This window comes from Rhagoletis zephyria, unplaced genomic scaffold, assembly GCF_001687245.7.
Source record: "Rhagoletis zephyria isolate East Lansing unplaced genomic scaffold, Rhagoletis_zephyria_1.1 Rzeph_scaffold_03626, whole genome shotgun sequence".
Taxonomy (NCBI): Eukaryota; Metazoa; Arthropoda; class Insecta; order Diptera; family Tephritidae; genus Rhagoletis; species Rhagoletis zephyria.
The window spans coordinates 34264-60417 of NW_016160709.1; the positions used below are offsets into that span (position 1 = coordinate 34264).

At 36.2% G+C, this 26154-nt stretch overlaps 1 protein-coding gene across 1 annotated transcript; it reads right to left on the minus strand.

Annotated features, from left to right (window-relative positions):
• Positions 1-2876: 2876 nt before the first annotated feature.
• Positions 2877-24681, minus strand: org-1 (T-box transcription factor 1). Its single transcript, XM_017624455.1, has 8 exons — positions 24184-24681; positions 14487-14785; positions 14179-14408; positions 13913-14069; positions 10834-10995; positions 7083-7150; positions 4888-5036; positions 2877-3883 (listed from the first exon to the last, which is right to left on the minus strand). The coding sequence occupies exons 1-8, from the start codon at positions 24377-24379 to the stop codon at positions 3054-3056; spliced, it is 2091 nt and encodes a 696-aa protein (XP_017479944.1). The 5' UTR covers positions 24380-24681; the 3' UTR covers positions 2877-3053.
• Between the last annotated feature and the right edge of the window lie 1473 nt (positions 24682-26154).

Genomic DNA, 26154 nt, shown 5'->3' on the forward strand with positions numbered 1-26154 from the left:
CCGCCGCTTTCTTGTTTTTAATCGATGCGAGTTTGTAACAATCCCAACGGTTGTTCTGTTCGACAGTAGATGCTATTCACTACACAATTCGATATGATTAGATACTCACGTAATTGTTGCACATGGCGCACCTGCAACCAATGTGGTTTTTATGTCTGCGTTTCTTTCTTTTTTATTTGTAAACAATAAGAAAATTTAAACTCGGCAATGAAAATAGTAATTAATTTTCTCGAGGTTTTATGATTTTTTTTTTTCAAATCGTCTATAAAGCACCAATAGTGGCCGTGGCATCAGCCATTTTTGGTAAAATTTGTTTGCTTTTTAGCTTTGGATATTTAAGAAAAGAAGATGGTGGTTTCATTTCGGAAGGCAAGCGTCAGCTCATAGGATATAAAAGTAAAACTAGAACGATTTTACGCAGGTGTATCTCCTTCATTTCCCCTTTCGACTTTCAAAATACTAAACAGTAATAACTGGTCTTTAAATTTTAAGTTTCTTGTGAAGACAATTTCAATAGATCGAACGTTCTGTACTAACAAAATAAAATTTAATAAAAAGTCAATTTCGTTTTGTGCCCAGATTTCGTTCACATTTTTCCACTTTTCGTAAAAGTCAGTTATTTTCTTGATGTTTCGTCATGGAAGCTGCATTTTCCGCGGGGCAGACCAAAAGTCCTGTCCTTGCCTACCCTGGCATTGAAATCGCCCAGCACGTTTTGTTAAACCACAAAATAAAGGTTAGCCTATTCAATGCAGCTTCACGCCTATCAGATAAAGCCGCTACGTACCCTCTACATTCTTTTAACTAATATGCTGAAGGTGGTACCTAGAGAGCCGAGCGCATTTATCGCCGCCAGGCTATCCGAGAAAATACTAATGGTTATTCTGAGGCTAAAACTATTTTCAAAGTTGCCTTAGAAGCCAGAATGGAATGGCAGCCTACCAGTGGTAGCAGATAGTATATCCATCTACTTTGATGTTTTATAAGCAGATGGAGCAAGCAGTCTGTCAAACGACTGTAGCGTCTTCCAAGCTGATGTTTATGCTATAAAAAAGTCGGTAAGACTTCTACTAAGGCAATGTGCACTAAACTCAACATATCTGCAGTAAGAGTTCTTACCGGTGTCATCAGAGGACATTGTGCTATTGCATCGTTGCACCAACGATGGCGAATACCACCGAGTTCGCTCCGCGAAAACTACCACGAGAGAATATGGACGATAGAATTTACCACTTTTTGTATCGATGGCCAGACCTGAAGTGAAGGAAACTCAAAACAGCTGCGGTCACGCTTCTTTACCATTCTGGCAGATATAGCAGCCATTGAACTTTCAGACCTCCTCAGGTATTTTCCATGATTAGCTTTTATTTTCTCTAATACAGGAGAAGGTAAAGGTTCAATACCATTAACAATTTTTACCCAGATTTGAATCAGACTCTTCAATTATTTTCTTCTCAATTATCTCGCGCTTTTCGTTAGTCCAGAAAGTATTTCCTCTCCTTATTGTTGTACTTCTGGGTATGCAGTTACAGTTTCACTACTCTACTAAATACTGACTCTTGCGTCCCCGTTCGCGCACTGTGGGAAATGTGAGTAGCCCATGTGCGAGATGCGGTAACCAACTCGTGAGAAACCTCTGTTCACGGCCAGGGGCCATTCCGATTTATTCGGTTTAAAGGCTTACTAAAGTTAGCATGCATCTATTCAGCAGTGAGTTGTGCACTGGGTTGGGACCCGTAAGGTAAAAAATAGATCCCATGGAAAACCCAAAACCCCCTCGGCTAATTGCTCACTCGAAACAAGGACTACGCTTTACGGAAATGTGCCTGGAGTGTGCTCACTCTCTAAAGGAAAAGTGCTTGTTTACCTAGAGAAATACCCCGCTCACATCACCACCGTACTAGAAATACGATGGTCGGGCATGATTGCCATGAGACGGCGCAGAAATTTGGTGTGGGATTTGTAGTTGGGCGGAGTCCCCGACAGCTTTTATCCATAAGTGAACGAAAGCGCGACAACGGAGAAAGGGTCATCGAGATCCGCGCAGCACAGAGCTTGGTAGTCATAAACGACACGCGAAAGTTTTTGCAATCAACTTTGAATCCTGCTTAAACAGAGAACTTCTCATCGACCGGATAAACATACATAAATGAGCAGTGAGAATCGATCTCCCACTCTCATCGTAGCGCTGAGGTTGGCTACTATGTATCATCCATCCATAACTGGCTGGTATAACGAAAAGTGATGTGCAGCTGCTGCAGATAAATACGCATCTGTAAGCTTTAGGGACAGCTGCCCATCCCCTTCCTGGCTACGCCCTGCTCACTCAAAGTAGCTGACCCAAATCTTACAAAAATAAATATAATCCATTATTTCATCAATTTTGGTATAGCAAGCCTTAAAACCACAGCGCTATCACGTAGTGAGGCAAAAATTTAAATAATTTTTCAGAGATTTTGTCCGCTTTTTCCTTTAAAAGACTTTCATAAATATAAATTCGTAGGTTATGTAAGAAGTATGTATTTTTTTAATTTTTTTTTTAATTTTATTTATTTAGTTTATATTCAAATACTTTGTGCGATTATTTACAATTGCAATTGCATTAATTACTTCTTAAGATACAATCAATATTACACAGCGTAAGATTTAATGTCATCAAAAATAATTGAACTAAAAATAAATTAAATAAATTGTATGTGTATAAACATAGATCAATTAAATTACCTAATATCATTAAAGACAAATAGCTATACAATGAATTTTCCTTTAGAACACCTTTAGTTAAATAACTTTTTTTGTTGCTAATTGACTAAGTACGGTTGCCATGGGAAATACTATGTATGATTACAAAAAACTTAAAAAAGTGGCTACACAAACTTAATACTTTTAATTATTCAATTTCAAAATTAGTAAATTTTTACTTTTTCAACTGCACTCAACATAAAAATATGTTATGTAATTGACTTTTACTTATTGCAACATTTCACTGGTTCTTACATTTCTAACTATGGATGATTGCCGCTGCTTCTATGTATTGCTGCCCTTTGGAACATTTACCTCGGCACCAAATCAATGTAACTATTTGGACGCATCATTTGATGCGGTGAACCATAGAATGACTGATAGCTGCTGATATTATAAGCATTAGCCGCTGCTGAAGCCATCGCCGTGGGACTGCCAGCCGCAGCGGCTGATGCCTGACGCATATGACCGGTTACCTTCAGCTTATCATAGGGACTTGCATAGCTGCTGTGATAGTGCTGATGATGATAGATGGCACCAAAATTGCTATTCTCGCTAGCATATGGCTGCCCAATTGTCGAGTAAATATTTGCGGCCATCATTTGTGAGTGAGAAGGAGGCACATGCGACTGTGACACTGCCGTCGGCATCATTTGACTTTGTGCAGCGGCGCTGAGATTCATATTCAAGTGTGAGTGATGTGTGTGGGCGTGCGTATGGGGCGGCATTAGGCTAGCAGCATTTGTGCCACTACTATCGCCATTGTGTGCGGCCAGTGTGACATGGCTGTAGGGGCTGGGAATATTACCGCTGGCAGCGGCATTCGCGGTTGATGTGCCTGGCATAACTGTTGCTGTTGCTGTATGTTCAACTTTCGGTGAGATACTGTGGCTGTGGCTGTGGCTGTGGTGATGAGGATGAGGATGATGGCTATTGGTTGGAGGTATTAAACCGTTACTGGTCATATGACCAGTAATACTGCTGCTGCTGACGCCACTGGAAAGGCACTGTTGGTAGTTAAGCAACTCGGGTGATGTATTGGTGGTGTTTGTGGCGACTGGTGCGCTCGGTGAATCGGTTACTGGTTGAATCACATGTGCTGAGATCAATGCGTTCTGATGATTTTCCAATTCAGCTACTGCTGCGAAGAAGGGGAAATTGAGAAAAAAAAGAGAGGATAAAATTAATTATGAATCGCGTTAAATGCAAGCGTTGATGGATTTACGAAGAGCCGCTGAGTGTTTTACTCGAAAGGGGAATATACCCATTTTCTGTTTGGAAATACATACATACACATACATATTGATAAAGAAATACATATTTGTGACGAATATGTGAACAAGACCACATACATACATATGTATATGTAAGTAGGTATAAATCTCGCTTCGATATATCAACTCTACTAAACTCTTCGTAGGTCAGTTAAGCCAGTAGAGCAGGGAGTTGTGTTATTGCTGCATATGCCAAAAGAAAAAAAAAGAAACTTTTTCATATGATGTTGACCTAACCAAAGCTGGAGTTGTGCCCTAAGCTAGAAGCAGATAGTTGAATGGCCTTGTTCACCCTATCCTTAAAGGAGTCACTATTCAGATTTCTGCAGAAATGCAATGTATATGTAGGAGCACGTTGAACAACAGACCAAAGCCTTATCCACGTTCTGACAAAACGTGGGGTCTGACACAGGAATCCTATGGATTTACAACTCTATGAAGAGCTAGCGAGGACTGTCGGTCAGTAGCCTGTGAAGGCTTCTTACCAAACTTCAATGAATGATCGCCGTCTGCCGCTCACGAGCTTTTCCTACAACACTTGAGACTTTGATGGATTCAGAGATCTAGATCTAGAGTGGTGTTGGGCTGAGTGGTGGCTTACGCCCAATACTAAGCAGGCCCTTAAGGTGACTATCGAACTAGCCATTCGTGAGATAGAGCCAGAAGCCGTCACCGAGGTCTTGAAAAACTGGGTTAAGTGGATGCGGTACTGCGAATCATCGACACACAAAAAAAAAGCAGTGACCCACTGAATCCGAATCTAAGATCCGTTTGATAGGTTTTTTGACAGCCTTCTACAAATCTTAAGATCTTCAGATCCTCGATTGCGCCTATGGGAAAAGTTGTTAAGTTTGCTTTTTGTTCGACTCACCTAAATTTGCATCTTTGCTGGCTTTCAATTGTTGTTGTTGTTGTTGCTGCTGCTGGTGATGATGATGATGATGATGCTGTTGCGCGTTATGCTGCTTCATTCTAGCCTGACTTTCATGACTCATCTGAGACATACCCATCGAACCAGCGCTATAAAAAGTGAAGCAAAAATAATAATTATGAATGTACATTAAAAATACAAAATATCTTTAAAAAATAATAGAAAGAGCTTCAAATACTAAAGCAATTACGCTTTTGTGAAAGAATTTTTGGACGCAAATGTTTTTGTGCAAACATGCTTGCATACATACATAAGTATGTATGTAGGTACATTAGGGTACATCACCGAAAATAGTTACGGTTTTTCCACCGGAAGTATACAACTTATTATATTTGAAGACATCCGCCAAAATATTTCGGCAAAAAATTGTGATTTACGTGAGCTGGACCGATTTGAAAAAAAATGCCAAAAACCTCGATTATTTTGATTCCGTTGATACGATTTTGAAACATTTTTATGTAGACCTTTCCAAGCTTAAACTTTTCTATCATCTGAGGTGGTGTTATAGAAAAAAAAAGTTTTGAAACCTAATTTTATTTATGAAAAACTCCTATTTTGGAGGTATTTTCAAATTGGATCGGCTCACGTAAAGCTTAATATTTCGCCGAAATATTTTAGCGGCAGTCTTAGAATATATGTAATATATTTTATTTTCCCGATGAAAAATCAATACGGATTTTTTATGGAGAGTGATGCATCCTAATGAACATATTTATGTGTGCAAATCAATATTGTTTATATTAATTTTCGCGTACTTTTCCCACTTTAAATATTTTTATTCTGACTCAGTTGCTTGTTTTGTAAACAAAACCTTGTATACCCTAATAAAATATCAAAAAAAAAATCTATTTTCCCCCGAAAAATTAAAAGTAAATATTTTAAGATTATTTATTTAAATTGAAATAGCGCTTTTGTGTCTTTTCTATGTTTACTTCAGTGCCAAGTTGCCCAATTTTCGCCTCTTCAACTTCTCAACTTCTTCAACTTGTTTCATATCTGCCGCTATTTCATCTTTCACACTTTGCTCCAATCAATTCAAATTCTCGGTTTTGTTTATCTTTGTCCTCAGCAAAAGAAATTTAAATATCAAACCCTACGTTAAATGTATATTAGGGTGGTCCTTGAGTGTAAGAGGAAAATTTTTGCATCTGATTTGCTAAGCTTCAACCCCTACGTCGATGCTACGATAGTCGAAGATATCACATATAATTTTTGGTCCCCATTGAAGACGGTTAAGGCGTGTCGCACAGGGGTCAAAGTTCATACTAGCCTATGAAGACGTCTTAATCGACTCCAATGGGGACCAAAATTTATAAGTAATATCCTCGACTTTAGTCGTAGCGATTTTGGGTATTGAATGAAAAAAATATATATACTCTGACCCCTTTGCTGATATCGTTGACCGTGGTATTACAGATTGAGGGGGTGAGGCTGATAAAATCGTTCATTTGATTTTTTAAGGACCACCCTAATGTATATTCAAACATAAACTTGGCAAACAAATGCGATACGCGCATATTTTTTTATTTGATTGTTTTTTTTTTTTTTGAGTTATTGTTAATATCAGACTGTTTCTGCTACAAATCAGGAAAAAAGAAATGCAACGGAGGAAAGAGTTCAGCAATTCTCAGAATTACTTAGGATTTGTTTGCTGTATTTATAAAGGGAATATTAAAAAATATGATCAGCCTGATTTTTGAAAATGATTTGTTTGATTTAGGCAGCGAGCCGCCTTACGTTGTTCCACACGCCTTTCCACCCACCCACTGCTGCACACTGGCGCATACGAATAGTGTTAAAGAACATGTTGCACGATGCCCTTAGATGCTTATGCTGTTGTGTTGTTGTCGTAAGACACTTGCATGCCGTCGTCATTGTGTCTGACATTTCGTCGAGTTTTATTCTCGTTTCATAATTGGGTCAAGTTATCAACAAAAAAATATCATATCATAAACAATGTTTTATGGTAAGGAAATGATGTGCTTACATGTTCGTATGTACAAGTGTAAAACAGCATCAACGTAAAATAACTTAAGCATTTTATGTTGGGAAGCGAACTTCTTTTCTTTCTGTCGCTATGTTGACTCTTTGTTTTTTGATTTATATTTCATATTTTAACTTAAGTAGGTACTTACACATCATTAGTCCCATCATCACGAAAGCCTTTAGCAAAGGGATTACTAACAATTTTTAATTGTGTAACCTGAAATGGAGAGAAAAATAAACATCGGTCGCTAAATGTATCACCAAAACCTTTTTAATGATTAGATATAATTAGTTATTATTTATAGCTAGCTAAATGACGAAACCAGGGACCGTAGCGTTTATGATCTTTGCAATTAAAATCATAATTTAATGGTTGAAATTGGATTCATATTTTTCCGATTAAATTTAACCTTTATTTTTGGATCAATATTTTTTCAATAAATTTTTGGTTATTAATTTCGATTTTTATTTTTTCGGACATACATATAACCGCTATATCTAATTTTAATTTTTTTTTATAATAAGAGATTTAAATCGGTAATACAAACGCAGTCTCCATTTAAGCGGTTAAAAATTATCGCAATAAAAACACCACTATTCTTAATCAAAATATAAAAATAAAAAAAATATGATTTTGCAATGATCTAAAAATAAAAAAAATTATATGTAACGGTTATTTTTGTACCTAGATGTAACTTTGAATTTAGTTACAAAATGAAATAAGTTAATGTAAAAACAAATATTTTTAAAGCAAGGGTTCTAAATATGCACGAAAGCGGACCATAAGTACTGGCTTATCAAATATATCGACTCGTGCGCCACCTATCGGCAACATTTTTAGTAGAGTTATTTCCTTTCATGTAGTTAATACACGTTCTAAATATGAACCCAATCGGACTATAAATACGGGGTTTTTAAATATCTCGACTCCTGCGCCACCTATCGGCTTAACCCATTTTTCGTATGGCATTGTCATCGGGTTCTGAGTCAACTGAGAAGTTTCAAGTCTCTAGGACATCGGAAAGTTGGTCAAAAATGTATTGCAAGATTTGCCCCTAACAAACATACATACATACAGAGCAAGTTAAATAAAAGCTTGTAAAAAGGCTTTCTCTACTCATTCTACTCAAAGGAACACGACAACGTTTCGGTGCTGTAACATTATCGGTATCGTTTTATGTTCCGGAATATTCCAAAATACAGCATTCCCTTGCCTTTCCGGAAGCTTGATCACCCAAAAAGTTACTTAAAATTTATAATCAGCATTACCAGGTCCAAATTTCACTATGTCAGACCTACCTTCTTCTATCAGCTTGGAGCGCACGGTACATGAGATCAAATATTTTGGTGGACAAGTCGCCTTGGTACGCACAAACATGCCCACGGAATCGATAGTCCCGGGAATCACTTATGCTTGACCTTGTAACGAAGATTGCAGTGGCGCAGGAAGCAGAGGAGTACACAATAGGAGTCTCACCTAATTCTTTCTGCGCAAGATATTCTAGATACTAAGCGGAAATGGAAAACTCATGCCAAGCTGAAAGTAAATGGATTGTTGAAAGTTTGCGGACAGTGTCGAGGATCCTTTAGTGAAATTTGGGGTCTAAAATCGGACAGGTTTCTTTGACATACATAGCTTTAGTCAGCACGATCGTCAAGTATACTGCTGTAGTATTATAGTGTAAAGCCATGGTCAGAGCCACGATTTATATGTTAGCGAAGTTAAAAAATATTGTGTGTATAGGTAGTAAGCAAGCCATGAGTATTAAGTCAGAAGCGGCTCTTAATGCTTTGTTGAATTAGTTACACCTGGATTGAGTGAATAAAAAATGACTACATTCTTTGCGATTGTGGTATCACGATCGGTTTTCGGGCAAAGGGAGTTGTTTAGAAAGTTGTCAGTAATAAATACCCTTCCCTTTTTTGGCCTTTAATTACAAACTGATATCAGCAATATCTTTCTTATAAGCAATGGAGAAGTCCAGCCGGCCTCATGGTTAACTCAGTTAAAACTTTCTATACGAGCGTCTCAAAAGCTAAAAACAGATTGCAGATGGGTTAGTTCCTCTAGCAATAATTAAGAGGCCTTATCGATTTCAGAATCCCTCTGATTAGTTTATTTTTTCTTTACCGGCGACTGATAACCATCATTCAGAACTCTCGAAAATTGGGTACAGAAGTCAACTTCTTCAGATATTAGAAGCGAAAGAAAACGAAAGAAATTCCCGTTAATAGGAAAACGTTTTCCTAAAGCAGTATTATAGCTTTCTATTTAAAAAGAAAACACACTTGAATTTATGATTATTTAAAAATTGGAGTTGATTAATTTGCGCATTGAACGGCGCATTGGAACTTATTTCTGGCATATCTTCTATGAATCAGATCTGTGATTTTACTTCCATGGACCAACAATTCCATGGTAGTAATTTCTAGACATACAATCCATGAAACTTATGTTATGGTTAAATGGAAGTTATGCCGAAACCCGCAATTAAAACGGAAATTGTCAGCTAGGTACACCGGGGATCTAATGAATAAAATTAGACCTTCATAACAAGCTTTTCAGGGGTTTTACGCTTTTAAGACTTTCAGAGTTCTATTCAGCTATAAAGTTGTATATACCGGTGCGAGCGCTGAAAGCTATAACGTGAAAAAGTTTGGTATGGAGTTCTAACTTAAGACTTATTAGAGTTAGTGAAACCAAGAGGGTGGTGGCGAGATTTCTTCTGCAGATCCCTATCTTCGCCAGATTGATATGCTAAATTTTTTGATGTTTTGAGGTTATTATTATTGTCTCACGCGAAGTTGACGTGAACTGGCCGCAAAAATCGTGCACTTTGACCCCTTTGAACTTTTTTAACCAAATCATTCTTAAACAAACCCGAGCTATCGCTTAAATTCGGTCTGATCTACGTATGTTTGTATGTATGCACATTATGGTGTATCACTCTCCATAAAAAAAGTCAGTACGTACTGTTTTTCTATTGGAATTTAATGTATTTTTAAGAGTTTCGCCAAAATATTTCGGGAAAAACTTACGTGAGCTGGACGGATTTGAAAATACCACCAAGAATATAGATTGATTTCGCTTATAAAATGTTGAAACATTTTTATGCAGACCTTTCAAGCTTAAATTATTCTTTCATTTCAAAAATATTTTTTAAAAACTAATTTTATTTATAAAGAGCTCGATTTTTGGAGGTCCAACTCACATAAATGTTAGAATTTTTCCGAAATATTTTGGCGAGAGTCTTTAAAATTTAAATACATATAATAAATTTTATAATTCCTATGAAAAAGCCGCAACTTTTTTTTGGGGAGACACCCTAATGTGCACTTATGCAAGACTTTTCAAAAATTGGAGTCTTCAGTTACTCTGCATCCAAACTGATGAATCCAATCAATTATTACACATATTTACTTATGTATGTATTTATGTGTGTATGTATTTACTATATGTACTTATTTATAATATTTTAGCCGAAAAGCGACTAAGCGCAAATGCATGAATGGTTAAAACACATGTCGCTGGAATTCGTTCAGTTAACATTGGATGTGTATTTGTATCGTCCAATTGTGCGTTCATATAAATACTCATAACTCATAAAAATAAATCTTAGGAAAAAATGAAGAGGAATTTGAGAAATTTGGATAATTTCGGACGTGGAATTTGATGAAAAACTTTCCATAGTCTCATAAACACACACTACAAATGTATGTATTTTTGGCTCTGCAATGAATATACGTATGTTCTCGTACATACATACCTAATGCATCATTTCCGTAAAAGAAAAAATGGACCTAAAGTAAATACTGCATATTTGATTAATGAATATTGTCCTTCCTATCATTTCCTCCAATTAAAGGGATTTATTTTAAAAAACTCAAATTGCGACTTACTCGTTGATTTTGATAAGCAGTGACGGCGGTAAATGATGTCTCCGGAAAGATAAATGTGCGAAAGTGACTCGAATGCTCCGTTTCGTCCAGCGAGTTATTTTTCGGTGGCAGGTAGACGATGTGAAAACGTGGCTGGTATCGATGCATGGAGTTTAAAATTATCTAAAAATTAAATATGTATGTATGTAAATGAATATTTTTTATGTAAAATTTTTATATCAAAATTTAATTTTAATTTTTTTTCGGTAGCAATGGATTTGTTTTTCTCATATTTGACCGTTCAGTTAAACCCTCTTTGCTTATATTAGGTCGTTATTTTAATAAATCAATTATTACGTTCATAATAAGCCCATGAGATTGAAATAAAATAAAAAACAAAACCGAAATTCGGTCATCAGGTGAAACCATACTTAGTATTAGCAAATGTTTTCGTACACGTTTTGAAGATAACCATTCTCAGTAATCAGTGAACATACCCACTTGTAGCTTCAAAAAAGGCGAAATACTGCCACTAAAAATCAATCGAAATTTTGTGTATCCTTCCGTGATGCTATTCTGGGAGAATAGTCGAATAGAAGGCCGCGGTAAATCTGGCTGTCGACGCACTGTGCAAACGCGAAAAGCCTGCGCAAGCAGAAAATTACAACATCCCGAGAAATGAATATCAACAAGGATTGCATGTCGTACATCTTAAAACGTGACTTATGTAGGACTCAACGAATATCAGAGACATACCGGGCACTTACTTTCAGAAGTGTTGAATCAAAAACATACATAAGTCAAAATCGAAAGCTTTGCTTCCAACAGTACGCGAAAAATTGTCACAAATGAATTATGTTTACAGGCGTGAAAATTCTCACTGTGGAAGAATCGTTCAATAAACATAACGATAGGGCGTATGCTTTGTCATCACGACATGCATCCGAACTCTTTCCCAGGGTTGAAAGTAGCCACTGCCCAGCTTCAACTTATTTCAATTTACTTATTTTATTTTAACTACAGAAGAAGCAAAAAATATATAAAATGAGTTTCAAAGAACAGGTAGGGTTGTTTTTTAAACTAACATTTTAAAATTTTTATTAACGGTGTATTTTAATACATCCTACCAAAATCTGTGAAAACAGCAGTTTCGAAAAAAAATGTTGGTTGGGACCTTTTTGAATTAAGGTAACGATATGATGGTTTCAAAAAGGCGAAATCATGTTTCGAACTTAATTTTTCACTCATCGATGAGACTATAAATTATAGTCCATTTTAGGAGATGGCTTGCACTACTCGACATTCAAGTGTGGCGCCTTTGAAGCGCGTCCTTGTCCGGCAGTGGATAAATTTCTCATTTCTGTAGCCCGTTTCTGTAACTCTTCTCTACCGATTGTTTCTCTACTGCTAGAGAATATACGTCATTCTCTACTACTCAATAGCAGTAGAGAACAGGGCGGCGAATTTATATCTCAATTCGCCTTGGTAGAGAATTGTTACAGAAACGAGCTACTGGGATATGTACTGCAATCGATGTGTGGTCAAGCCGAATTCGCCTTACGCCTTTCGCCTTATTAGGACTTACGTAAGCCAGACCGATTTGAAAATACCTCAAAAATCTTGTTATTTTGATTTCGTTCGTACAATTTTAAATTTTGTTTTAATATTATGAAAAACCAAAATAAAAATTTATCAAAAATCGATTTTTGGAGGTATCTTGAAATTGTGTCCAGATTCAGCAAATCTTAATGGTTTTGAGAGATATTTTTCGGCGGAAGTCCTAAAATAGATAAATTTTATAATTGTATCCAGATTCAGCAAATCTTAATGGTTTTGAGAGATATTTTTCGGCGGAAGTCCTAAAATAGATAAATTTTATAATTGTATCCAGATTCAGCAAATCTTAATGGTTTTGAGAGATATTTTTCGGCGGAAGTCCTAAAATAGATAAATTTTATAATTCCGATGGAAAAACAGTATCAATTTATTTTTATTCGAGAGCGATGATCCTACTGCTTATCATGTGGTTCTATCTTCAATTATATCCTTAATTTTAGCTAACATAGTCCAAGCTATTTCTTTAAATATTCTCAACCGCTCTCGAAATTCTTTACTGTCATACTTTGAGTTCGATATGTTTTGTTTCCCCGGACAATTATTATGTTTGCTACACCAGAATCAAGGAGAATTTATATAAGGTGGTGTTACTAGCTCAGCTGATTTTGTGTATGTGTTTCGCCGCACGGCTTCTGATATCAATTTGAAAAATTTTGTTTGAATTTGTACACACACTATTACAGATTTTGACAGTTTATGCCGCCAAAGCAAAAACAAAATACATGTAAATTTTTGTTTTTGTACTCCTGCTATCACCTTATATTAATTCGCCTTGACCAGAATATTCTGCATTCAAAACAATTCTACGAATTTTTATTTTTTTTATTTGTACTTCCATTTCAACGAGCAAACAAAACCAGCTGATTTTTACGCTCACTTGACTAGAGTTTAACTTGCGGAGATTGAGCAGTAACTAAATCTGTAGTTAACTCACTATAGTTAAATCGGAAATGAAGAGTTAACTGCCGGACATGAGTTATATTACCACTGTGAAAATAGGATTTAACGTTGCTAATTTATTCCAAAACTAAAAATGGAATTTAATAATTATTTTTTTTCCCAATTTAAAGATAATTTAAAAACAATCTGTGCGTGTGGAATTGAAAAAAAAAACCAAAACAAAAATCAATAAACCTCCTGGCTTTCAACACCTAAAGCGTACTTATGCAGACACAAAACAATCAAACAATTCTCATCGACTTCACCAATCTTTCTAAACGATTTTAATTTCTTCAGCATATTTTTAGATTTCCTTATTTTTCGCACATATTTCGGTTGTTTATTTGTTTTCACAAAATTGTACGCTAAATTCCATTTTTCTAAGTTTTTGTTTCTGCGCAAAAAACAAATGGCTGTCAGCCGTTAGACCTCATCGTTTAAATTCGTTTCAACATCTTACAACAAAGCGCATATAAATATTTCAAATCATCATAAGAAATGTTTACATATTAACACATGTATGAAGTTATACTTAACCACTTACATGTCCATTCTCATCCAGTTGATTATTGGTCAGTTTAAGTTTGTCAAATGAGATGATTCGTTTCATCCAATTCGCACCTGGTGCTGGTGAATCGGGGTGAACGTGTATGCGAGGCGGGGAAATGGGGTCCGCTTTGCCAGCGACCACCCAACTTGAGCTAAAATTCCAGAAATTAGAAAATAATTAGTATTAGTAAATAGAATACTTTATTATGCTGCAAATGTAAATTCGATCAATGTTTATCTACAAATCTCTCCACCACTCACTTGTGGAATGCATAGCGATAGCGTTTATCATCGACCGGCACAAAGTCCATCATCATTATGTAGGTCGCCTGCGGATCCAATCCACCGATCCGTACCTGAAATGTGGGAAACATGCGCCTGCCAGTCTTGGTGACAATCATTTCTGTGCCTTGCTCATGGAATTTATCCCACAAAGCTTTAGTTTCCAGCACAACCACTGCCTGCGCCAACGTCGGATGCATTGGTTCCTCCTGTTTGATTGATAAAAGTGAATTTAGCTCAAATTTTCTTCACAAAAAAACTGAAATTGCAACTCGCTCAACACTTACACTTTTACTGCCGCTGTTGTTGTTGCCATTTGTTGTATTTGCATCCTTTTTGTTGCTCTTATATTTTTTGCTTTGTGTTGTAATACTGTTGCTGCCATTATCATTGCTATAACTATTGTTATTATTGTTGTTGCTGTTGCTGTTGCTGGTGCTGTCTGAGCAAGTGCTTCCAATGTTGCTGCTGATGCTGTTGCCACCGCTGCTATTATTACTTTGCGTCTCAATGTCTGACATTTTGGCGTCGATGTGCTCGAGTGGCTTGTATGAAGTGCGATCTTTGCCCGCAGTCTGTATGCAGGCTGATTTGGGAAGACAAGATAGAATAATGGTATGAAACTTCTTCTATTCTATTTTAATTTAAACTACAATACGAATGAAAATTAATTAAAAATATTTCTGCCATAAAGAATAAATGAATATGGTGCTTAAATTTTTGCTAAGTGTTTGGCCGAACTTCTCCTCAAAATTGTGGCGTGCGTTCTGATGTTACAACGCACATGGGGGATCTACAATTTTACGCCGCCTCCGAATGAAAAATCGATTTTAGGCAGAAATACACTCGAAAGTTTGCTATTGATCCCGAGGGGTGACCGCTGTTAGAAAAAGCTTTTCGAATTTTCCCTTCTCTAGCTAGGCTTTTAATGTAGCCCAGCTCCTCTAAAAATGGACTGAGTAACAGAGCATCACATTCGCAGCGAACAAGGTGGTAGTCGAACGCGCATCCATTCGGCTACAGCGGCTCTTGAGGCAACGTAAAGAAAAGACATATCGTTAGCTTAGAAAGAAAAGTTGCTAAGTTCCAGTTTAAAAATTTTACAGGAGAGGAAAACATCTTCCTATAGCCATTTTCTGTAACTATTTCGCAAGACTTTGAATCAAACATTTTGCGCGTTTAAAGCAAAGCAAAACTCCATAAGAATCAGAAGGATTCGATATTTATTAAAAGATGTCGTATTATTTTGGCCTTATCGGATTTGTGGTGCTTCTTTTGGACTTAGCAAATTTTCCTTTTATTGCTTATGAAGAGGAAAAAATAAAACAAGTACCTTTATAATTTTCGAAACGATGCGTATTCAATTTCTTTAGCCTCCTATATCAAAATATGAAATAAAAAGTGGACTTAGCAACTTTTCACTCTAAGCTAGCGATATGTACTTACTTAAATTTCTTGTAAAGTTTTTTTTTGTTTTGCTTGTGGCTTCAAAACTACTCAGTTATTTATGATCCTCTTTACGCGTGATTTGCTGAGCCCCAAAAAAAAATCCGGACCGTAAAACACTGCGGTAGTTCCTTGTTTCCCTAGATTGTCCGCCTCCTCATTGCTATCATGTCCGTTATGTCGCGACACCCATCCCTAGTAAAACTGTGTTTTTGGCCACTCAATGCTCTAGAACACTGAAACAATCAGTTACATACTAGCTCAGGGGGTATTCTGTAGGACTTCAGCACGCCAATTGGAAATGCCAAGTGAAACCAAGTCCTTCTTCACTTGGTCTTTGCATCGCAGTGGGGGCCTCCCTCTTCCTCTGCTTCCATCAGCGGGTTCCGGACGACATGGCCAAGCCAGCGGAGCCGCGATATCTTAATTCGCTGCCAGTATGTCTATGTCGTTGTAAAGCACTTAGAGCTCATCATTCCATCGTCTACTGTACTCGCCGACGCCAACGCGTAAAGGCCCGTAAATCTTCCGCAAAATCTTTCTCTCGAAAACTCCATGAGCCGCCTCATCGAGTGTTGTCTTTGTCTAAGCTTTTACGCCATATAACAACATGGGCATGGTGAGTGACTTATAGAGCGTGATTTTTGTACGCCGAGAGAGGACTTTACTTCTGAGTTGCCTACTCAGTCCAAAGTAGAACTTATTGGCAAGAGTGATTCTGCGTTGGATTTCCATGCTGACATTGTTATCGGTGTTAATGCTGGTTCCCAGGTAAACGAAATTCTCGAAATTATAACTATCAACAGTGACGTGGGTGCCAAGACGCGAATGCGCTGATTGTTTGATACTTCGTCTTGTCCCTTTGACACCAGACCCATTCGCTTTGCTTCCTTGTCCAACTTGGAAAAAGCAGAACCGAATTCGAGGTTTTTGTTACCGATGATGCCGATGTCATCGGCATAAGCCAGCAATTTCACGCTCTTCTAAAAAATTGTTCCTGAGGGGTTCAGTTCTGCAGCTCTTATTATCTTTTCCCACATCAGATTAAAGAAATCACACGAGAGTGAGTCACCCTGTCTGAAACCACTGACGGATCTGGTGGTATTGCTCATCGTCATTTTACACAACCGTATCAGTTTCGCGGGGATAGCTTCAGACATCGTCATTATCAACTCCTCGCCGCCGTACTTGAATATCTCATCTTCCAGGCTGTCAGCTCCAGTAGATTTGTTGTTTTTCAAACGCCTTTTTCTCGGAACTTAATGAACAGAAAATGTGGTTCCACTGCTCGTTTATGTCGGTTTGTTGACGGGAGGTATGATAGTCGGATAGCGAATGCATTGGCCGTCTGTTGTGACTGCAGCTTTTCGACGTTAAGCTTTCCTTGCATTTTTGGGCGCACATGCGGGTGCGTATCTCGGCTGCAACATGAAACGGTATGTTACTCGTAATAACCCCTGACTATCAGAAGATTATCGCTTGGCGCATAACACCTCGTATACGCCAAATGCAATACCAGGTATGAATGGTAAATCACAGTGGAAACTGGTATTTAGTAAGTTCAGTTAGGTACCATCTCTAGTAAAATTTGTTACCAAGCGACGGTATATTGTTGCTCAATTGTTGTTTCCGACTCTATTATCTACGATTTTACAGTCTTCAAAGCAGCCTAGCATTTCCACTTGAATGATGCTTGCATCCTTTCTTGGACGTAGAGGAAGAACGTCACTGAGTTCGTCGGCGTAGGCTCGTGCTACTACAGCAGAGTACATCTTCTCCATTCTTTTCTGAACGTGAATCGTAATTGTACGTAACTGTTGAAGTCAAGATTGGCTTCTTAAGGGTATGTCGTCTTTCTTTTTTGCAATACGTTAATTAATAAATAATCCGTGTCGGAATTGTCTATTCTATTGTCTGGGAGGATTTTAGTGTACATACCGGTTATTCCTACAACTGAAGCTCTTTAACCCTAGAATACTAACCTTAAAAACACATATTCTTTTAATAAGGCTTGATTACGCGGCCACAGGTTTCAGATAAACTGAAATTGGTTAACTCTGTAGCTGATTTCTCCCCGTTTATATAGCTCTCGCTTACCGTATTCAGCTACGACGCTTTCAAAGAAAACCATGAGTGTAAATTTATTTAGAACAAGCCACCAAACCAGGTAGTTGCAAGATAAACTGATTTTTATACCTCGATAAATGAACGTATCTATATCTATAATTTATCTATAATTTTTATATGTGGCCCGAAGAATAAAGAGTACGATACAAACTTTGCATCTGGGTAGGAGTAAGAGAGATTTTGAAGTATTTAGCTCTGAACTACAGTCTATTCTAATTGTTCCTATGGTACTTAGAGACCTAGCGTTAATAATATTTCTGAGTGGAAAATGACGATTTCAATTTATAACGAAAAATTTGCAAATTAATTAATTTTCACCATATAACTCTCGAGTTCAAAGAACTTCCATATACATACCTACATATTCTTTCCTTCCTAATACATTACTTTTTCAAGGTTTTACAAAATAAGTAAAGTACAAGAAAGTTTTTCTTTCTTTTTATGTTTGACGGAAAAACAATTAGCCGTGCCAAGTGCTAATTGATTTTCGAATTCATTAATTTCCTCGTATTCTAAAACTAAAAAAAAAATTGTGAAATAAGACGCCAAGTAAAGGCGACAAACTGACTGCGATATTTTTATTTACAACCAACTGTTGTAGAATGGTCCAGATTTAGACATTAACTTGCAACAAAATTAAAAAAAAAAAAAACTAAAACAAGGGCGGCAGAGAAACGCATTCCGATGCCTTGTTCACGACAATTAATGGTTTGCCGACCTGCTAAGGTGGAGAGGTCGCCTTGTAAGACTTCCCTTCTTAGAGGCGTAAGAAAGTATTTATGCAGTTGTAGCGTTTGCTGTGAAAAGAATATCTGTTTTAAAATACAACTAAAACTTGCCACAAAGTAAGGAGGATGCACCCAACTTGTAAACAAAGATTTTATTTTTTTTCCAAAAAGCAAACATGCATGCAAATACTTAAACTTTCATAGTGTAGAAATGCATATACAGTCAGCGTCAAAAATGTGAATACCATGACGTTTTGACGATTTTCTTTATTAATATTTTCTATACCAATTTTTTTTTAATTTTTTTTTTTAAATGTAGTTCATTCAACAGAAAAGACAAACAGAACCAATTTTTTCAATTTCATATAGAACTGGGGAAAATTCAAGAAATACCACAAAATTTCATTAAAATTTTCAACTTTTCAAGTCCATTTCTTAGAAAATGCATGCACCAAATCTATTTTATTATTAAAAAAAATCTCAAAAATCAACGGTAATTTTTAGAGACTTGAAACTTACTTGCACGTTGTTATACTAAAATTTAATGGGCTACAAAACTGCATACCCAAAATTGAAAAGTTGAAAATTTTGATGCACATTTTTTGGTTTCTTGAAAAAATTGATTCTGCTGGTTTTTGCTGTTGCATAAACTATATTTTTATAAAACAAAACTAGCAAATATCTGGCGTGCTTCACTACGCGTTGTTTGATACCCGTATTGTAATATTTATTTTATTTTATCAATTTAATTAAATAAAATTTTTCAAATAAGCAACCCTCCTCTAAACATATTTTCGGCAGCAAACTTTCCTAACCCACTTCAGTTTCATACCCATATTGCAATATTCAGTTTATCTTATCAATTACATTCAATTGAAATTTTCAAACATGTTGCAACCTCCACAAAAATATTTTCGGCTGTAAGCCTGCAATATTTACTTTATCTTATCAATTTACTTTAACTGCAATTTTCAAACAGGTGGCAACTCTCTATTTTTTTCTGCCTATATTTTAAGTTAGACCTCCGGCAATACATCGGTGAAAACTGTCATTTCGATTTCATGCATTAGTTTTCGAGTGATGCGCGTACAAACATACAGACAGACAGACAAAAATTCTAAAAATTTTAGATTTGGCTTCTATTGCTCCAATAAAGATCCCCCATATTAATTTTTATTTAATAGCTATAGTGTACAGACATCGGCCTGTTACAATTTTGTTATAGTATGTAAGATAACGAAACGTCAAGGTATTCATATTTTTGGCGGTGTATGTATGTACATATGTTTACGTGCCACAAGTGTGTCAATCGTCGCCTTTCTTAAGTTGACTCTGACTAGCCGCAGCTCAAAATACCAACGACTACCGCATACGATAATTAGATTTGCCAAAACGCCCTAATTCATCATATCTACATATGTATGTATATGTATGTACACTGATCCGCTAACAACACCCGCAACTCGTTCTTGTAAACCACCTTCGCGTAACTTGTACTCTGCCTCTAATTTGTCGTATTTATGGGCGACAAATCAGACATTCAACATGTTGATGATGTCTTCTTTAACAATCGCGCGATCACGCATGCAATTGCGCTAGTGTTTGTGTTGTTTGATTGCATGCGTGTGATCATCGTCGTCATCCTTTCAATTTTAAGCACGCTGCTTAAAGTGAAATAATTCAGAAAAAAAAAAATTATTATTACAAACGTAAACATAAACATTCGTTGCTGTGATGGCAATTTATGTTGAGCATTGCAAAACATTTTTAAAAAATGATTTATGTATTTAATTGTAGCGCAGCAGAAAGTGAATTTTCAAAAGGGCCGAGATGCGTTTTGTTGCCTTGCTTGCGCGAAAGTGTGCTTTTTGGCTGCGTCTTCGTAGCGTAGTAACATTCTTTTGCATCTGGTGGGAGTGTAAATTAATTCATCAACAGAATTTATGAAAGATCGGCAAATTCTTTTAGTTTTCATAGTAAGTAGTAGAGGAATTTGTTTAATCGCTCGTGATGTTGCAAAAAAACTAAGCAATAAGCCACGCATTTTTTTTCATATAGACAACTTTTGCCATCAACCTGATCGAACAAACTCACTGGGAGTATCAATTTATCAATTCAATTTTGTATAAACTTTTCCCTCTTCGAATATAGGACAGAACTTATTATCATAAATAAACAACCTTAACACTTAATTCGTTCCTTTCAATAATGCATACCTTACCTGTTTCACCTAACAACTTTTTGTGTGATAAACGGTGTTCATATGAGGCGATTTTACAGGCATCTATTAGTTGAAAGCAACAATCGCCTGTTGTGAACGGCCTTTTACCTAGTTGCTTCCAATAAAGTTGGGAGGCAACCAGTAATCGTCTCTAAAATTGCCTGAAAAATCTCCTCATGTAAACACGGTATTAGGCACCAACACAGATCTTTGCTTTTAACCCACGTCGTCAATTCTTAAATCTCATTTCTGAACTTAGCTATCCATATGGTGACCACCCGTCCTTTATTTTAAAGAACAGCCAGAGCGCTTTTAAAATGCTTACTGTTCTTTTAAATGCTTACTGAATAAAGGTCGCCATTTGAACTCCGGATTTTTTCGAAGGCTACTTTCCAAGTAGAGAATACCAATAACAACATTATAAAATCACAAAATTTCCGCAGGTATTAGGTTTATTTTTATGCGGATTTTTTTCATTGCGGTTTTTTAAACCATTTTTTCGCTGTAGCGATTTTGCTTTTTTGAGCGTTTTTATTACTTTTTTTCAGTGTGTAAGAGGGCATTTCCACCAAGCCTTAAATGCAGTTTATGCCCATTGGAAAAACATATTAAGTACAAGCAAACGAAAGTGTGAAAGCAAAAAGTAAGAAATAAATATTGCCAATTGCCTTATGTTAAAATAATTGCTACTTTTCTGGGCTCTTAACGGCAGTTAAGCTTTTGGTGGAAATAGGCTATTAGAGACAGTGCTTCTGATAAATAATTTGTCTTTGTATTCTTATATAGTTCATATATTTATTGTGGTATTTTTTTTTTATTTTTGGTTAAAATACAGACAAAATTTTATTTATTTCATTAGTGTTCAGTTTTACATGGAATAATAGTGTTAAGGTGAAGAAATATATTTTTTTCGCTTAATATTGCCTCACTGGATTTTTGTATGCGGTTTTTTTTAGAATTTTTTACATGGAGTAACTGAATTTATGCGGTTTTTGAAAATGCTGGAACGTATCTCCTGTTTTTGTATGAAAGTAAAGAACTTTTTTATGCGGCTTTCTGAGGACCGCATAAAAAAGACCTAAGTGTGTTTAAATTAAAACTACGCTGCGAAAATATGAATACAAGAGAGTACGCGTAAGGGTTGGAATAGCGTTCCATACAGGAATAGCGCTCCGATCATTATATCGATCCCTTTGCGCAAAATGGTCGTGTGTTACATTTTTTTACGAAATTACCCATAAGGCATCACCTGTTCAAAAATTAGGGCATAAATCCCAATAGTTACCCCAAAAATTGACTAAAATTTTTACCAATACAGGGTGCTCAATGGCCTTGAAATGCGCTACTGCATCGCTCTGGCTGGGTAAAAAGCTACTGTTGCCATGACAACTGAAGATTTTGATATTTTTTTAGATAATTAAAATTTGAAATGTTTTTAAGCTGCTTAACCAATTGTTCGATTAATATATGTATGTACACAATATTTCTAGAGTAAAATATGAGCACCCTCTAAATTTATACTTAGAAACATAAAATTTAATACCAGCACTTCTTTGGCATTAGGAAACATTTTGGATGGTGCCGCAAACCCTATCTCGGAATTTTTTTTTTTTACCACTCTTATATGTACGTGCTACAAAAAAAAGTTGCGTTTAGTTATATTTCTCAATTATCTCATCAAATCTAAACTTTAGTATTGGTGGTGCTAGCCAAAGCCTTGAAAAATAAAAAAAATACACTTTCCTGTAAAATTTGGTTTTTGTAACACGCGATAATTTAGCGCAAATAATTTTGACAAAACTTTTCCCCCAGTAAGCAGGTTTGGAGAGGAAACTTTTAACTTAAAACATCTTTTAGAAAATTCCTTGAAATGAACATACGTATTGTTAACACAATTTGTTAAAAACTCATTCATATTTGGCTCGGGTTTTGTTTCTCATGCGACGGCGAGTCTCCCCTGAATCGCTTTTTTCCATATTTTTGGCCTATGTGCGTTTTTATTTGAAACCTAAATATTTCGGTATCGAGTATCGAAAGTAAATGATACTTTTTAAATCGGTACCAAGTATCGATCAATCCTTAAAAGTATCGACTCAGCACATCACTATAAACTATTCAAAGCTGGGCCCTTACTCTGTAGTTCGAATCGAAAAGAATTTCTATTCGAACGCCTAACGCTTTTATAGTACCAATCGTTCGAATTAGAACAAATTTACTATCGATTCGAACTACAGAGTAAGGGCCCTGGAAATATGTACGCATCAATTAAGTACGCTGAATATTACCAAAGTAATGCATGTCTGACAACTGTGGTTTAAGTGAGTTCTGCCAAATCTATAAGAGTAGTGATGCCACCAATTACGTCAACTACGTCATATACGACCCTAATCGTCCCATTTGTATTAAATGACACAAACGCATCAGGACTGTAAAAAATTTCAATAAAATTGGACTGCAATCGAAAATTGTACTTTATATATTTTGCAGCCTGTTCCTTTTGCAATCAAAAATGATTCCTTTTGTTTTGATTGTAAAAATTACAATTTACAATCATGTAGAAGATTTTGATTGCAATCAATTTCTTTTGCATTATTTTGCTACAAATGCAACAAATTGTGAATCAATTGTTTTACTTAAAAAAATGCTAGCATCAAATTGATTGCAATCAAAAATGCTTACGATCAAATTGATTGCAATTAATTTCTTGTAAATTGTAATTTTTACAATCAGAATAAAAACAGTCAATTTCAATTGCAATCGAATCGGTGGCACGATCATTGATTGTTAAACAAAATAATTAAAATTTTTACAGCCCTGAGAAGCATGGTTGATAACAGAATCAGATAAGTCGGCTAATGGAGTTCACCAAAGAATAGTGCTATAGAATTGTAATATGTACTATGTATATACGTTTTAGAACATTCAAAACATCGCATTGATGGCTCATCTGACGTACAGTCCAGATTTGGCATCCAATTATCAAGAACAAATTGTGACGTCAAAATTTTTCGGTGTCTAAAGAAGCAGTTGATGCATTCAAATCACATATTTAGGATGGAATGCTTCTAGTATCTACTTATAAACAACACAAATGTACACTTATGACAAAACGTGCTGAGTATGTTTACGATTAAAATTGTCAACTATACGATGCCAATGTCAAATTTAACTTTTTAACATAAGTGTTGGCGTCTCTAAACACTTAAGCAATCCTCGTATGTCTAAAGTAAACAAAATACCAATTAAAGAAAAATTGTGCGTGTTTTTGTTTGAAACAAACACGATATTGTTTTTGTCAGTGTGGCGCTGACGAAAGATAATAGTAAAATATACTTTGCAGATTGATGGATACAGTTTCTTCGACGAGGTAAATGGAGAGGACAGGCATAAAAATCCTTTTGAGTGGCAAATCATATCTCAACACCAATTCTATGTTATAACCTAAAACAACAAAGTATTCACCTTCGATCTGCTTCATCGGACTCAGTCCACCGGTATAGGAGGTAGCCCAATAATCCGTTGTATAACAGCCATAGTCCGCAATGTTTGTACTCAAACCACCGTTATCCATGAAAGACATTGTGGAGACCATGGCGCTGGCGCATTCATTGGGTCCCATGAAATTTGTAACCGGTCGACGGTAAATGGTCTGATGCATCACAAAGCTGGAGAATTTGTGATATAAACCACAAACAACTGGTTTACACTAAATGCAATTATCAAAGGGAAGAACCTCAACTTCGTTTCACACGAACCTCAACTTCGTTTCACACTTTTAACTAATCAATTCTAGTGCAATACATTTATCCAATATTTGAGAAACTTTAATGAGATTTTTTATTTGGGATTGTTTGAATAAAAAAAAATCACACTTAGTTTTTCGCGCACTTGTCAAATTATAACAAAATTTCGATTACTCTTCGCAAGTCAGGGGTGCGAATGAGCCATTTGAAGCGAAATTAAGAGTAAATCATTTAGCACAGATAGCACAATAAAAATGTCTAAAGCAAGACCGCCGTTTTCACTTCGCTTTTTTTTCNGAAATTTGTAACCGGTCGACGGTAAATGGTCTGATGCATCACAAAGCTGGTGGTTTTGTGATATAAACCACAAACAACTGGTTTACACTAAATGCAATTATCAAAGGGAAGAACTTCAACTTCGTTTCACACTTTTAACCAATCAATTGTAGTGCAATACATTTATCCAATATTCGAAAAACTTTAATGAGATTTTTTATTTGGGACTGTTTGAATAAAAAAAAACTCGCACTTAGTTTTTCGCGCACTTGTCAAATTATAACAAAATCTCGATTACTCTTTGCAAGTCAGGGGTGTGAATGAGGCATTTGAAGCGAAATTAAGAGTAAATCATTTAGCACAGATAGCACAATAAAAATGTCTAAAACAAGACCGCCGTTTTCACTTCGCTATTTTTTTTTATAATACATTTGGTGTAGTATTGGTTGTATGCGAGTTGTCAGAAGGTGTTGAAAAGTTTCGCGAGCTCAAAACATACATAAACTTGGCTATTTGCTCGGCGCGGCTAAATTGATTAAACATTAGGTGAACTTGCAACAGATTATTCTTTGTTGTTTGATATGCATAGTATTTATACGTATATGTGTGTACATATATTTGATCACTTCGCGATCTGCAATAGATCTCAACACTCGCGCAATAAATTTTTATAGACGAGAGCATCGAATGCNAAATTGATTAAACATTAGGTGAACTTGCAACAGATTATTCTTTGTTGTTTTCTTTTAAATTAAAGAAAAATCCATCACGTTTTTTTTCTGATATGCATAGTATGTATATTTATGTATATGTGTGTACATATATTTGATCACTTCGCGATCTGCAATAGATCTCAACACTCGCGCAATAAATTTTTATTGGCGATAACATCGAATGTGATCAATCAAATAACACTTCTCTGGCATACTATTGTTGGACTGATGCATGAACTTGTATGTACAAACATGCATACACATGTTCGTACACATAATTAGTACATATCTAACATATCAATCACACTCGATCACGCGACCACTGTTGAAGTGTTGATGATTGCAGTGGCGCTACCAACTTGCGAATTGTTTCTTGACACTCTGGTTTTTAGCGCGTTCACCTCTTTCGCGCTGCAATTAAACTTTCAACTAGTCACACACCCCGTTAAGCGCGAAATGATGGAATCGCTTCGATGGCGCTTCACCAATGTTGTGTCCGTCGTTTGACACCTTGTCGACGATTTGAATAACCAAACAGAAAAACATCCGAAAACACCTACGATTAGCTTGCGGCGCGAAATAACTAAATATGTCTACCAGTGCCGGATGTTTTGTATCGAGTATCCGGAAGTCCCGAATTCACTTTCCGCGTTCCCAATGTGTGCTGCGTAACGGTTTTTAGAGGAATAACGGCACTTTTG

Bases quoted from the DNA above. Each gene is read 5' to 3' on its own strand.
- org-1 (XM_017624455.1), bottom strand. From the start codon at position 24,379: ATGCATCAGACCATTTACCGTCGACCGGTTACAAATTTCATGGGACCC. The intron at 14,786-24,183 runs GTGAATACTTTG...TTCCCAAATCAG, and splicing joins TCCGATGAAGCAGATCGAAG to CCTGCATACAGACTGCGGGC. The intron at 3,884-4,887 runs GTGAGTCGAACA...CCTTCTTCGCAG, and splicing joins CAGCAAAGATGCAAATTTAG to CAGTAGCTGAATTGGAAAAT.